Genomic DNA, 16,747 nt, shown 5'->3' with positions numbered 1-16,747 from the left:
GCGTACAAGCACACCCAGCTCACCTTCTTAGTTGTGTGAGGCACTCAATTTCTGACTGTGGTGCTCACCAAGAGTGGAATCCCTTCTGTAGGTCTGTACACAGAATGGCCAGAAATCACTTGTGGCTCTGGAGGTGGAAGACAGCAGATCAGCCAGGCTCAAAGATCAAAGGTGTTGGGCTTAATTGTTGCATACGGGATACTGAGGATTTGAACTCATAATAATAAATAAAATTGCAAAGCAGTTCTACCCTTTTTCAGTTGCTATGCATATATCTTGACTGAGAGAAAATGATGCAACTCAACAATATACATTTAAGCTTTAATACAAAGAGGTGAAACCATGCTAGATAAACAAGATACAGAGAGAGTGTATTAGTTTTTTGATGCCTTAATAAGTTATCACAAGGCTAGTAAAGTAAAACACAAACGTATTCTCTTACAGATCTGGATCCAAAATCTTCTATAAGAATATCAAGATGGGGGGCTCAAGCTATAGCACAGTGGGTAGGGTGTTTGCCTTGCACACGGCCAACCCGGATTTGATTCCCACTACCCTATATGGTCCCCCAAGCACCGCCAGGAGTAACCCCTGAGAATCACCGGGTGTGACCCAAAAAGCAAAAAAACAAGAATATCAAAATGTCGGTCCCCCAAGCACCATTAGGAGTAATTCCTGAGTGCGGAGCCAGGAGTAAACCCTGTGCATCGCCAGGTGTGACCCAAAAAGCAAAGGAAAATATATATATATATCAATATGTTATCTGGCTCCCTCTGGAGATTCCACCAGCAAATCTGTTATTTATCCTTTCCAGTATTTTTTAGAGGCTGCTGACACTCCTTACCAAGCAATCACTTCACTCTATTATCTGCATCCACACTTCCTTTCATTCAGATGCCAGCATCCGTCTTACAAAGACCACTGTGATTTCACTGGGCTTACCCAGCTAATTATCCATTCCAAGATCTTCAATTTAACCATATTTATAAGTTCCTTTTTGCCATATAACACTACAGTTTCTAGAGATTAACATATGGACAAATTTGGGGAGAGTAAGATATATTCGGCCTACCACAGAATATGCAAATAATCCACATATCAGTTAATTGTCTAGTTTTTATATTTTATTTTTCCATTATATTTCCCTACATATTTATACACAGTTGTTTGTACATAAATATCATACAGTGAAAGCTAAAAATCAGTAAAGAGCAATAAAATTGAACTTACATAGTTCAAGGAATGGGAAAATGATGAGTACTGAAAGGAAATTAAAAAGGTAGAAAGCCAAAATAGAAGTAAAGAAAGAATCTATCAAGAATAATAAAGTCATCTTTTTGGAATGAAAAGGTCATGTAAGATAAGGACTGAGAAGAGTCTATTCATTTAGCAACAGGGTCACCACAGACCTTGATGAAAGCTATTTCAGAGGAATGGTGGATGCCAAAAATAAATTACATTCGGTTGAGGAGTGCATAGGAGGTCACAATCTGGAAAATGCCAAGTGCGGGCCATTCTTTTATGTATTTATGAAAAGAACATTATAAATAAATAGACAAAATCTAAAGTACTCTCATAACTTAAAGGTACTACAATCTAGATAAGATTTTTTTGAAAAAGGTGGATGGAGATGGGAAGGAAACAAAAATGAAAAGTTAAAAAACAAAAATAACTGATTCATGTTGCTGCTACAATTTTTTACTTAGGCACTGCCCTAAGCACTTTCTACACTTTATAAAACATATTATAATGTCTACTTTGTAGCCAGAATGCAGGCACAAAATAGAAACAGAGGCTAGGAAGGATTAGTATTGTAACTTAGTGTAAGTAAAAAATGACTCTGAAACACGTACAATTATCTTCTTGTTACCCCTGAAGTAATCAATAGAATAAAATTAACTCAAGTATGAAAAAGTTATGAATAGAGGTGCCAAGTGATAGTACAATAGGTAGGGAGTTTGCCTGGCACAAGGCCAACCCAGGTTTGATCCCTGACATCCCATATGGTCCCCGAAGCACAACCAGGAGAATTCCTAAGTACAGAGACAGGAGTAACCCCTAAGCACTGTCAGGTCTAGCCCCAGAACAAAACAATAGAGGCTAACAATATGACTAATACAGGAGTTTAGAGAAAATCTCTGTAAAGTTGTTTTTTTTTAAAAAAAAAGTGAAGGACAAGACACACACATGAATCTTGAAACCTAACAGCTTGCTGCAGAGATGCCTCCAGACTCTGCAATAGGCCACTTTCACCGGGCCACTCCAAACGGGAGCAGGTGCTCCCCCCCCTAGGAATCCCAGCGGCCACCATCTTCTAGAACTCAACAAAAGCTCCAGGCACATGGTGGCAGTGGCAGGAAATGCCAGGCCTCATGAGAGAGGAGAGGAACCGGCCCTTCTCCTCTCCCTCCACCACCCGCCACCATCTACTTAAGCTCCCACACGGCCATGATCCAGAGACACACAAATCTCAGAACCAAGCAGCTCCCTGCAGAGATCGTTCCAGACCCTATTATTACAATTTTAGAATTCCTAGAGCACGTAACCACTCTTGCAGCCACGCAACATTATATTTTATCTATAACAAGCAATACAAAACAAATTGTCTAGCATTGCCTTTTCTGCAGGTTTGAGTGCTGCTGGGACTGGTGTCAAAATATCGAATGTGACCAAAGTAGAGAGAGAGTATTGTGTAAACTGTCTGCCACACAGGCAGGGGAAGAGGTGGAATTGGGGTGGATACTGGGGATTTTGGTGGTGGAAAATGTACACTGGTGAAGGAATGGGTGTTTGATGATTGTAAGACCGAAGCTCAAACATGAAAGCTTTCTAACTGTATCTCACGGTGAACCAATAAAAAAAGGGTAGGGGAGAAATTTTTTTAAAAAGTGAAAGATATTATTAAATGATTATTAAGGAAGTTGGTATTTCAACGATCAGATAATACATCAACAAAAAATTAAAAAGTAAAACAAACCAACAGAAAAACCTAAATCTTGGAACCAGAGAAATAGCTCCAAGGGCCTAGAATACATGTTTTGTATGTGGGAGACCCAGATTCAACCATAAGGTCCCCAGAACACTACTATGATTGGCCCCTGAGCAATACTGGGTAGAAGAAAACAAACAAAACTGTCCTAATGAGGGGGTGGAGAGATAGCACAGAGGGCAGGGTGTTTGCCTTGCATGCAGATGACCCGGGTTCGATCAAAGGCATTCCATATGTTCCCCCCCCCAGAATCGCCAGGAGTAATTCCTGAGTGCGAAGCCAGAAGTAACCCCTGAGCATCGCTGGGTGTGACACCCAGAAAGAAAAAAAAAAAAGTCTTAATGATGTACCACTTAAAAGTAGGAACTAAGATGAACATAAACTATGAACATCTTCAGCAACACAGTGATCACTGGGGGGTTTGGGGGCCCCACAGAGCAGTGCTCAGGGCTTATTCCTGGCTCTGTACTCAGGGATCATTCCTAGCAGGCTTTGGAGGATCATAAGGGAAGTCAGGGATCAAACCTGAACTGGTGCAAGGCAAGTGCCCTATCCACTTAGCATCTTTCTACCCCCAGAATGATAATGGAAACAGGGAAAGGAAACTGAAATCTGTGAAATAAACTCAGATGCATGTTGTATCCATCCCAGTGCTAATTAAGCGCTACAATGATATGTTGGAACATATTAATAAGAAGAAAGAAAACATTACCACCATACAATCAGAGCTAAGGGTAGGCAAGGAACAAGACCTACAAGGCAGCTATCTTAAGTACCTTAACTATCTTAATTGTTCTAATTGTCGTTCAATTTTTTTAGGCATTAGCAGTAAGGAAAAAAATGTGTTTTCCCCAAAAACATGATTATTTACTGTCAGGACTGGAGTGATAGCACAGCGAGTAGGGCAACAGTACAGCGGGTAGAGCGACAGCACAGCAGGTACGGCGTTTGCCTTACACTCGACCGACAGACCCAGGTTCAAGTCCTCCGTCCCTCTCGGAGAGCCCAGCAAGCTGCCGAGAGTATCCCACCCACATGGCAGAGCCTGGCAAGCTACCGTGGCATATTCAATATGCCAAAAACAGTAACAACAGGTCTCACAATGGAGACATTACTGGTGCCCGCTTGAGTAAATCGACGAACAACGGGATGACAGTGCTACAGTGCTACAGTGTTATGTTACATTCTCAAATTCTGTGGTTTAATTTTTATTTGCAAAGATATTACAGTGTCCTGGTCAAGCACCTGGTACACAGTACAATAACATCTTGCTGTCACAAAATTTTTATACATGAAATTTTATTAAAGAAACCATCTCTTTTTTATTTTCTTTTTGGGTCACACCGGGCGATGCACAGGGATTGATTATTCCTGGCTCTGCACTCAGGAATTACCCCTCGTGGTGCTCAGGGGACCATATGGGATGCTGGGAATCGAACCCGGGTCAGCCGAGTGCAAGGCAAATGCCCTACCCGCTGTGCTATCACTCCAGCCCCCAATAAACCATCTCTTTCATGGAGAACGTCTATTAATATTTATTGGTGAGATGTCAGATCTCAATTACCAGATCTTTTGTCATGACTTTCAGAATATTAGCAAATAAAGCAAATTTCAATAAGTTATTTACAACTCGAAGAATAAATAAATTATAATTGTTAACAGATCATCTAAAATAAAATTATTTACTTTCAGGAGATAAAATAACAAAAATAAAGCAATTACAAAAAAAAAAGCAATTACCTTGGTGCCTAAGTGCTCAATAAATGACAATTACTAGAATTATCACTGGAGCTCCCCAACATCCCTACGCCCCCCCCAAAAAATAGGTAAAAGAGATTCTTGAGTTGTAAGAGTCTATGACTCTATGCTCCTGTCACATTTCCTTAGCCATATACCATTTTAATCACAGGTATAGACTATCAACCTCTAGCATCCTACTCCTGGTAAGCCTTAGGGTCTTCAGAAGCCTAAGTACAGTTTAAAGCATATAAAACATTTGTGTGCTTCTCAGGAGGCTTCAGTGAAACTAAGCCTCTTATTACTCACAATGCAATATCAATATCATATTTTTTTCCTTCTCTCTCACTCCTGAACTCTTCACTTGTAATTCCCAGATCAACTCAAATGGTCTAGACCAACCAAGACCCATGGCCTATCTCAAACTCTAAGAGAAGTCAACGAAACAGAGACCACAAGACAGAAATTCTACTCTTTGCTTGAGTCTTTTTTTGTTTGTTTGAAATCATATTATATTTTTACATTTTTCTTTACTAAAGCACTGTGCTTTACAATTCATAGTTGAGTTTTAGACATAGAATATTGCAGCACCAATCCCACCACTACTGTCAACCTCCCACCACTTGCATAACTTTACTTGCACAATTCTATGTATAGACTCATCCTTGAGGGAATAACATACTGTAGAAAAGCTTGGAGAAAGTAGTAAAGTATGTAGTATCTTTTGAGACTAGAAAAGAAGAAGCAGGGATATAGCTCAGTAGTACAGCAAATGTATGAGGCCTTACGTTCAAAAATCACACACATACACACACACACAAGACCCCAGTGGCCATGAGAAAGCAACAGTACAGTACTAAAAATGGTGACCAGCAGCAAGCTGAGGTAGAATATAAAACTCAGATAACATCAAGGTTGAAGAGGCAACTTTATTACCTAGTAGGTGCTTATTGATTCTAACAACCCAACCCTCTAAATTTTTTTTAAAGGCCTTCAAAATAGAAATGAAATTCCAACAGAGTATACCCATTCAAACGACTGAAGATCACATCTTTTAAAAGATCCATCAGCTGAAGATTGATTGGGGGAAAAAAAAAATCAACTGTATCTGCCAGGAACTAGTGTTGAAAACTGGAGCCAGCAACCAAGGAAAATAAAATATTTTGAAGAAAATGAGCAAACAAACCTTGTGGGATGAAACTAAAGCAATTTTAAGTATGTGTGGCGGGGGGGGCGCTCCCAACTCATTTTATGAATCCAGCATTATCCTGATACCAAATCTAAATATAGAACCAAAATTATAAATCATATTTATAACAAAATGTGATATGAGCACACCAAGACAATTATTCATCAATTTGAAAGGACCAAGGAAAGAGCTCAAAGGGCTACTTCAACATATGCTTGAATTCAGGAGATCAGGATTTGATCACTAGCACTTCATGGTTCCCCCACCTTAAAAATCACCAGGTATGACCACTGATTTCCCCCCCACACCACCAAAAAGGAACCCTAAAATAAAAAGCGTAAGTCCACAGATTGACTGAAACTTGGGAACATTAACTAAAAAGTAAAAAGAAACCTAAAACAAAAAACTCAGAATTCCATTTATGATATGTCCTGAATAGACATATTCATACAGGCAGAAAGTAAGTGGTTACCTAAAGGGGGATGGGCAGTAAGGGACAAATAAGGAGGGGATGAAGAGTTAGTACAGGGGTTAAAGCAGATGACCACTGGCAGTTATCCCTCACCCCAGCACAGAAACTAGTTTAGTAGCATTCTGGTGAGGTCCCAATCCCCAACCCCAACCCCCCCAAAAAAGGAACAAACAAGAAATGACTGCAAATGGACATGAAGTTTTCTCGGGAATGAAGAAAATACTCTAAAATAGACTGTCTAGTTGCACCATTCTGAATAATCTGAAAACCATCAAATCAAATATCTAATAAGAGTACATTTTGAGATATAGCTAAAGAATGAAAGACTGCTGTACACCTATTAAAACTACTAAACTTGGGGGGCTGGAGTGATAGCACAGCAGGTAGGGCATTTGCCTTGCACGCAGCCAACCCGGGTTCGAATCCCAGCATCCCATATGGTCCCCCAAGCACCGCCAGGAGTAATTCCTGAGTGCATGAGCCAGGAGTGATCCCTGTGCATCGCCGGGTGTGACCCAAAAAGAAAAAATAATAATAATAATTTTAAAAAAAAAACTACTAAACTTGGGGCCAGAGTGATAGTACTGCAGGTAGGGTGCTTGCCCTGAACAAGGCTGACCCAGAATGGATTCCAGGCATCCCATATGGTGCCAAGTACCACCAGGAGTAATTCCTGGGTGCAGACCCAGGAATATCCCCTGAGATACAGCCCATCAGATACAGTCCCCAAGCAAACAAAACATTACTAACTTTTAAAATACTGATAGTGCTAGTGTTAACAAGGACAGCGAGCAACTTGCATCCACTGCTGGTGGAAGAAAAAAAAAGGTCGAATCACTTTAGAAAAAGGCTTGATAGTTCCTTGTAAAGTTGTATTTTTACCTATAAACAAATTCAAATAGTATATGAATATACTAACTGTAACGTTTAGAGTTAGTCAAGCATAAAACATCTAAATGCTCAGGCAATGTACATGGCATTAAATATCTAAAAATGTATCATCCACAAAAATGTCACCTTTGATCATACTAATTATAATTAGTAAATATTATAAGATACTTCAAGTTCCAATTTTTTTAAAAATAAAATCTTAACAAAGTCATAGCAAAAACTATTCTATATTTCCAAGTCCTATTTCTTCAAATCCACATCCAATGGTATTAAATTAAAATTGCTAATCTAAGAAAATTGAAATCTAATTTCAATTAGACTTAAAAGGCAAAAATTTGATGAAGGCAAACAAACTGGAAAATTTTATGCAGAAAGTCATACCATTATCAGTATTGTAAACTACAGTGCCTAAAATAGTATTTTTAAAAAAACAAAAGTTATAGATATAAATTTTATGCAAATGTCTCTGTTTACAAAGAAATCTCTTGAAAAAGTGCTCTTTCCAAACAAAGAGTGGTAGTGCTCCAAAGAGCCAAAACATCTGGGTTCACTTTAAAGCTCATCAGGAAAGACTGACATTTTTAGGAGAAGCATATGGCTTATTGAACAGTCATCTAGAACAGAATCTTTTGTCTAGTAAGCCCTATTCAAGGACCATTTACTTATATATAGAATGACTGAATAAAGCAAAGGACATATTTTTGAATACTATAAAAATGAAAAGAAATAATCTCTTCATCTAGCTTTGTTAAGGACATAGCAAAACATTAAAAAACAAACAGCCAAATTTTTATTCTCAAAGAAAGTACTCTCAACACCAAAATTCCAAGAAATCATTGAAACAAAAAGAACTCTAGAAAAGCATGAAACTTTCTTAGAGAACTATATCTAGCCAAGACCACCTCCTATAAAAGGCATTTCCATTTTAAAGGATAAAAACACTTTCTTCTTAAAACTCTTAAGGGCAGAGTTCAACAGCTGTGCTATATTAAACCTGAGCCATTCCAAAAGGAAGAACAAAATCTCTAGAGAGTGAGTAATATGGCCTGCTTTCTCCAAAATTATCAAAATGTCTGCTTTGCTTCAAAGTTTCTCCAAGAAAAAAGCCTCTATACTGTGCATCGGTAAATAGCATAAGAAAATTTGGATTAGGAAATTATGCAAAAACTGAAGCATTTTTGTTTCTAGAAATCTCCACCTCTCCCTACCCCCACCAAAGAAAAACCCATTTTAAAATAAAGCAATTATTTTTTAAAAGACAGTTTCAGTCCTGTTCTTCCATAACAATCACCCCCATGAAGTTAAACCTAAAACTAAACTTACTAAAACTGATAAACACTATAGTCAAAGCATCCAAAATTCTAAAGCAGACTACAGGTGATTATAAGGCACAACCAGGATTTAAAAAGCACTTGAATTTAAAAATGGTCCCATAAAATAAAGTTAAGCCTCATGAGTAAAGTCAAGGGAAAAAAAAAAAATCACATTTGAACAACTCAACTAATTCTTTTTTTTTTTTTTTTAGATTTTATTGAATCACTGTGAGATAGTTACAAGCTTTCATGTTTGGGTTACAATCACACAATGATCAAACGCCCATCCCTCCATCAGTGCACATCCCCGGTATATCCCCCCTTTCCCAAGGCTGTATTCACCTATCAAAATAACTCAATAGCAGACAACGGAAAGAAAATCTGAAATAGGAATTATAAAATTGCTTATGCCTTGCTTAAAGGACAAAAAACTTAAAAGTTTGCAAAAATATTCAAATATTTAGACAAAAGTCATTATAAAGAATGTGGTCACTGTAAATCAGGTACAGGAAGGTTCCATCAGGATCTCTGCAACCTAAAAATGAAAAGTTATAATAAGAGCTCATGTATTATATGCAATTATCTGTCAACCTTAAAGAGTTTAAGTCTTTAATCACAACAGAGTAAATTTCCAAATTTCCACTACCAGAGCTTCAACAAGTCTAATTTTATACAAAATTTAACTGGTTCAGTTGTTCGGTAGTCAACCCCATGATGAATATAATGGGGTAGTGAAACTACTAAAGGAAAGCAGACCAGTCAAGGAAGGATACAAAAACACTTTCAAATGGCAGACACAAAACTCAAGGCATACAGACACATGCCTTTTTTAAAAGGCGGCAGAATATAGTATTTTTCTTCACAATCTCTAGAATCAAGTATATGTTTAACATACCTTATTTTACACAAAATGTATTGTAAGAGGATAATAAAGCATAATCCAGTCACCAATACAAATTCTCACACTAAAAGCAATTTCAAAACTTAAAAAAAAAAATTCTTACTACAAGGAAAAAAAGCTCACCCTAATTCCTCAACTGGAAACACTGTACAAAAGAAACAATGGGCTGAGGGGCTGGAGGATAGCACAGCGGGTAGGGTGTTTGCCTTGCACTCGGCCAACCCGGGTTCGATTCCCAGCATCCCATAGGGTCCCCCGAGCACTGCCAGGGGAAATTCCTGAGTGCAGAACTAGGAGTAACCCCTGTGCATTGCTGGGTGTGACCCAAAAAGCAAAAAAAAAAAAAAAAAAGAAAAGAAAGAAACAATGGGATGAAAGTAAAGATAAGACAGTCCCACAAACCAAATGAATATGCTTACAGCAAACAGTGGAGATTAAAATTTTAATTTACTATTATCAGACAAAATAATTCTCACTACAAAAGTCAACATATTTCTTTAGACTGCTTAAATTGTACTATTTCCTAAAATTAAAAACCAGGAAGTTTGTTTTGTCATCTGAAAAATAAAGATACTAAGAACACCCGAGTTCAGAGGTTGGACTATGAGAAATACAAGAAACAGTTTAACAATGAATATTGCACAATAAATTAACTGGTACCATGAATTTATGCTCAGCTACCTTAAAAAATATCTTCGACTTTCACCAAAGGCTATGACTGAAATCAGAAGTTTTTTCATTTCAAATTATCTTACTCTGGAAACAGAGCAATAGTATAGGAGGTAGGGCACATGTCTTGCATGCGGCTGACCCAGGTTCAATCCCGAGCTTCCCATGTGGTCCTCAGAGCACCACCAGGAGTAATCCCAGAGTGCAGAGCCAGAAGTAACCCTTGAGCATCGCCACATGTGGCCCAAAAACCAAATACTAAATTTTAAAAATAAAGAAAAAACTTCATAAAAAGAGAGACTGGAGAAATAGTACACTGGGTAGGCCACTTGTCTAATATACATCCTACCTGGGTCTGACCCTCAGCACCCCACTGGTGTATGTCTCTCCCCCCCAACACCCACCCTCACTCTTTCCACTTCTGGCCTCAAGCATCACCAGGAATAACTCCTGAGTGCAGAATCAAGAGTAACCCTTAATCGTTGCCAGATGTTGCCCCAAAACAAAACAAAGAGCAGAAATTCTAATAACACTTACTACAATCTTTTTAAAAAGCTCCCATTTTCTTTGAGCAATACTTTCCAAATATAATGATAGATTTCTACGTATATCATTTCCTTTTGGGGAGGATTTTGGATTCCAGTGGTGCTCAGGGGACCATGCAGTACTAAGGATTGTACCCAGGACACTAGCATGCAGTGCACTCACTCTAACCCTTTGAGCTATCTCCCCAGGCTTCTTCTTTTAATATGAGGGCTCCCTGCTTAAAAAAAAAAAAAATCACTAAATATGTACTCATTTATGTGATAAGCATTGTGTAAGTTTATTATAATACCATAAAGTATCCAAAATATATCTCCAGCCCTTCATAATCCTGTAACTTCAAAATTCATGCATCAGTTAATATTCTAAAACTGCTCACTTGTGAATGTGTATGTGAATGTGTGTTTAAAATTCAGCACAACCGCCAGGGGTAATTCCTGAGTGAAGAGCCAGGAGTAACCCCTGTGCATTGCCGGGTGTGACCCAAAAAGCAAAAAAAAAAAAAAAAAAAAAACCAATAAAATTCAGCACAGAGGACAAGAGAGGTACCCATGGTCCCCAGGACACAGGGAGTGGCAGGTGCACCACCAGGGGCCAGAAGCAAATGAAAAGGTTTGGCCAGAGAGACAGTACAGGGGTTAAAGCCTTGCATTTGCCAATGCTGATTAGATTTCCTGCACCATATGATCCCCTGGCACCTTAGGAAGCAACAAACAAGTACAGAACCAACAGCAGCCCCCAACTCCAGCACTGCTATGTGTGGCGCCAAAAACCCAATTCCGCACCAAGTCAGTATGTTATGCTAAGGTAACCAGAAAAGAACCTATGATGTCCGACACAATAACATAGTGGGTAGGGCACTTGGCTGAACCACTGCAATTTAGGTTCCATACCCAGCTCTCCCTGAGCACTGTTAAGTGTGGCCCAAAAAGTAAAAACAAAAACAATAAAAACTAAAGAAAATTAAACAACAACTATTAACAACAACAAACCAACTTAATTATGGATATTTTCAATAAAGAAATAAGCTAAATAATAAAAGCCATTAAACTATACTTTAGAAACATTTCAAGCTTAGAAATTTGGCGTTGTTATGTTTAAAAAACTAAGTGGCTGTTCTTCAGACAGGAATTTGTTTATCCAGCTTATCCAAAGTAGAAGCCAACCAAACTACTGATTTTAAATGTCCTAAATGTTTCTCAAATTTGTGCTGAGATAATTTCCCAGAAAGGTGTAACTCTGGTCAACCCTTGGACTCTTAGTCATCAGAGGTCCCCGCAGACTCATAATTTTATACTGGCTTATCTAATGCTGAAAAAGAAAATAGAGCCACAGACTAGTGGCAGGGATTGAAGCACAAAACAGGCTTCAAAAAAGGTCCCATACAATCACTCGTAGTATCGCAGATCCATGATCCTATGAGCTATATTTGAGTTAAACACAAGACTCAAGTCCAAACTGAGAAGCAATGGCGAACATTAGGTGCGATAAAATAGGTTATCAAAAATCATACCTAAAGACCACTGTGTCAAGTATCTTGAGTCCAAGTACTTCTTTTTTTGGAGGTAAAATCGTATTTTACCTAGCTGTTGGATTAACATACTAGGCAGTTAAACTTCCCCACAACAATCCCTTATAATCTCTTTAGAAAGTCTGGGGAAGGAAGGAAAGGTGTAGATATTCTCTGTTTCTCATTCGCTCCAGGGAAACAAGAATCAGTAGAAATTGATACTCTATCTAGGGAAATGAGAAGTACATGAAAACAGGCCCACGCTGGAGGGCATGCTCAGTAACTAGATCAGCAGAAACACTAATACTCAATTTTCCCTCTTCTGCGTATTAGGGTTGTTTATTCGTGTTTACTGGTTTGTTTTGTTTAACTGTTATACCACAAGCTACCCATGGCGTATTCAATATGCGAAAAACAGTAACAAGTCTCACAATGGAGACGTTACTGATGCCCACTCAAGCAAATCGATGAATTGGAGGACAGTGCTATCACTGTTGAATTCATAAAACTTAACAGTTAACTGCTTCCTTCTAGTAGTTCCTTTTCTTCAATAATTGTATCTGTTCCCCTCTCCTGTTCTTGGTCAAATGCCTAATTCCATCCTCCCTCATTTTACTCAAGCTATGTGAAATGTTACATCGTTCGCAACAGTTTTTCTAAGCATCATGATAACATCAATAGTATTTGTTTGGTTTCCCTTTGGGGGCCACACTCAGGGATGTTCAGAGCTACTCCTGCTTCTGTGCTCGAGGTTCAGAAAACTATATACTGTGCTAGAGATCAAATCAGGTTTTGCATGCAAGTCAAAGCTGTCCTATCTTTCCCACACTAAATTGATTTTTTTGCTATGGATAACTAAAATTAATTTGTCCTCTCTTCCTTCAACTTTTTCAAATTCCCAGTACTCTCAAGTCATTAATGAATGGGTAGGGAAGTGGCTCAGCAGTAGAGAGCATGTCTTAAATTAAAAATAAAAAGCAAATAATATAGAAGACCTATAAATGTAATTTCATCTCATCTCAAGATAAGATAAGTTTTGGAGGCAAAAAAGTGATACAGAAAAAATGATATGCAACTTATTTAAAATTTGTTTTCCTTGACTTTTAAGTTTTTTTGAGTGTGAAAATCACATAATCTTATATTTTATTTTATTTCCAAATCTCTTCTAACACATTTGCAAGAAAACTCTTACAACTGTATAAGAAGTGCTAATTATCATCAGTTTCCAAAATCTGGTGATTTCAGGGGCTGGAGGGAGATAGTAACAGTGGGTAGGGCCTTGTATGTGACTAACCTGGGTTCAATCTCCAGTATCCCAAATGATCCCGCAAGCACTGCCAGGAGTAATCCCTGAGGCAGAGCCAGGAATAACTCCTGAGCATCGCCAGGTGTGGCCCCAAAACTATATATATATATATATATACATATATATATGTATGTGTATATATATATGTATATATGTATATGCATATGTGTGTATATATGTGCATATACATGTATGTATATATGTGTGTGTGTATATATATATATATCTGGTAACTTCATTTCAACTGTTATAACCGCTGAGAAAAGGACTGACTTAAGTTCAGATGTAGTCATGTTTTGATTACGCAGGCAACACATGGTCCTTTGAAAATGGTTTTCAATTTTTCCAGTTACTGTGAACACATATGAGACTGCAAAATAAATCTGCATAATGTCTTGAAGAACAAGTACTCTCATCTGGAATACTTCTAGTCCTAACTCAGCAAAAAGAGTATTTTACCCAACAGAAATACTTCCAGGGGTCAGAAAAATAGTACAGTAAGGAAGCTGAGGGCTCACAGGTCGAGACATGGTTTGATGCCTGACACCACCTATGATTAGCTGAAACCCACCAGGAGATCCCTGAGCACAGAGCCAGGAGCAAGCCCTTGGGCACATTTGGGTACAGTCCCCAAACAAACAAAACAACAAACACTTGGTTGTAGTCCCCAAACAAAACAACAAACACTTTGCATTTTTCAAGTTCCCTGCCTGCAGAACAACTAACTAACCACAATACTCATTTACCTTCCTCCAGTGGCTAGAAAGGACCATTATCTTGCAGCGGCTCTTTGTAAAACATCTCAAACCTCTGCCTTCAAACCTTGTCACAAACGGTTGACAAGGTATCCAGGCATCCAAGGATCCAAGGCCGCCTCTTCTTCCTCTTCTTTCCCACCCAACAACCACTATTCAAACCCTGAAATAAAGAGCACCTTCAAAAAAGATTCCTTATTGGGCCAGAGAGTACAGGGAGTAGGGGGCTTGACTTGCAAGCGACTGACCGGAGTTCTATCCCCCAGCACCCCCATGTGATCCCCGGAATAAGCCCCAAGCACCAAGCACAGGTGGGTGTGATTAAAAAAAAAACACGTTAAAAACAAAAACAAACAAACAGAAAAACAGCAACAGCAACAATAAAAGGATTCCTGATAACTCTACTCCCAACTGACAGCATCCCCTTCACATGTACTACTGAATCACACTAAATCGCGTTTGATGGGCCCTCTTTTCCATTTGTTAACCACACACTCCCTCCCAATTCTACTCCCTCCGGCACGATGAGGGGGGTGCAGTCCACACGAACCACAAACCCTGGTGGCCAAGTAAGCCAACAAGTCATGACAACAGTGACACACACAAGATTACTCGTAAATAACGTGAGTGTGTGTGCGTGTGTGTGTGGAAATCGGAAATCGGGGAGTGCATTAAGAAACGCGGGGGCTGGGGTATCACCACCAAAATCCTTAAGGACAGAACAGCACCCACTGTGAGGTGCCCATGAGCAGGGCGTCTGGGAGGGGCGGGAAGCAGGCGACGACGTTTGACCACTACCTTCCAAAGGCTTTGCTTGCTTGCTTGCTTTTTTTTTTTTTTATTTTTGAAACTAACACGGAATTCTCTCCAAGTTTTCTCCTCCCAAGCAGCCGGTGAAATAAACAAACAAATAAATAAATAAATAAATAAATAGTCTTTCCGTTCAGAAATCCAATCAATCAATCAACCAGGCCCAGGGCAGGAGAGGCTGTCGGCACACTCGTGGGAGACACGGAACGGTGGGGGTAAGAGGTGACACGCGGGGGGTGCGGACCGGGTGTGTGTGTGTGAGTGTGTGTGTGTGAGAGAGAGGAGGGGGGGGTGTCTGTCTGTCTGTCTGTCGGGGGTCGAGGAGACTCCTCCCCTCGCAGGGGCACAGGTTCGGGGGCACCCCCCCCAACACAGCCTCTCCGCAGCCCCCACCGCATTCACGCCCCCCTGGCCCCGCCGGCGCCCGGAGCCCGCGGCGAGCCCCAAACCTGCCCGCCCTCTGCCGCGGAGAGGGTCAGCGGAGGACGCTCCCGGCAGGCCGCCTCGGCAGAGGACGCTCTCGGCAGGCCGCCTCCCAGCCCTCAGAGACCTCCGCCGAGGCAGACAGACCCGAGAAGCTTGCAGAAGGATTCTGACAGTTCTATTACCTGGTCGGGACCCGGGAAGCAGAAAGGGCAGCGTGAGCCGTTGCCCTTCTCCCCCATATCGCTTGCCTGAAAGCCGCTGACATTGAGACCGCCGCCATCTTGCTACAGGCAGACGCCAGGACGGGTCGCCGCTAGGGACAAACTTCCTTCGTTCCCCAGCCAGTGCCTTCGCGTTATTATAACGGCCTCTTTTTTTTTTTTTTAAATTTCGAATCTGAGGAATAGCGGGATTTAGAAAAGAGCAAAAATATTTGAGTTTATAAGAGAAATAAAATGGGTAGGAACAAACATGGACAGCTGGATTAAGCATTAAGGCCTACAAAGTGTAATGCTTCTTTGGTCATCAGAAATGATTATGAAATAAGAAGACCGAAAAAGAAAAAAATTATTGAAAATGTAAACACCTGCAACTCATAATTTTTTCAAAGGACTGAGAATATTTAGGGCTGAACCCACTGGAAGAGCCAGAGGGCTCTTCGGGTTCTTGAGAACTTAAAGTAGTACTTTTCCAAAGTGTTGCCAGATTCACTTTGCACGCCCTCTGGACAGGCTGTGTTTGTTTGATGTTCTTAAGTTGTAGTGATCATATTTTCCAAATGAAGTGCCTGGGCGCATGGGCTGGCAAGGATTATTTCTGACGTGAGAATTTATATGAAAAAAACTAGTGGAACATAATATTTGATATCACTTTTCTCATTAAATCCCGACGAGATGCTCTTAATCCAGAGGCACAAAAATATTATTAAATTACTCTGTTCATATTAGAGGAGAGAAAACCTTTTACAGTGTGTATTGTGAGCTGCTGACATTAAGGACACCCGTTTCAGACTGTGAGGATAGCTCAGAAGTCAGAGGCATGCAGAATGAATCTAAGCCCCTGAACCCCATGGTTTCCCCCAAACACCTCCGGGTGTCCTCCTGAGGGTATTCATGAAAGAGTTGGCTCTAGTGGTCCCCAGCACTCCAGTGAACCTCAAAATATAAAGGTATAGCAGGAACAGGAAGTAGATTCCTCCTTCCCCACTTCCTCAGACCCCTGTCCCTAAAGAAGAAT

General features: G+C 39.9%; 1 protein-coding gene across 1 annotated transcript in view; it reads right to left on the bottom strand.

The window, feature by feature from the left end:
• The window catches only part of NDUFS4 (NADH:ubiquinone oxidoreductase subunit S4), an 82,633-nt gene extending 66,791 nt beyond the window's left edge, over positions 1–15,842 (bottom strand). The window contains exon 1 of the mRNA XM_055122573.1: positions 15,694–15,842. Within this exon, the coding sequence (XP_054978548.1) occupies positions 15,694–15,791 (98 nt within the window). The 5' untranslated portion in view covers positions 15,792–15,842. The remainder of the gene's footprint in view (positions 1–15,693) is intronic.
• Positions 15,843–16,747: the final 905 nt, after the last annotated feature.

Source organism: Sorex araneus, chromosome 1 (genome assembly GCF_027595985.1).
Source record: "Sorex araneus isolate mSorAra2 chromosome 1, mSorAra2.pri, whole genome shotgun sequence".
NCBI lineage: Eukaryota > Metazoa > Chordata > Mammalia > Eulipotyphla > Soricidae > Sorex > Sorex araneus.
This window is presented reverse-complemented; position numbering and strand designations above follow the sequence as displayed.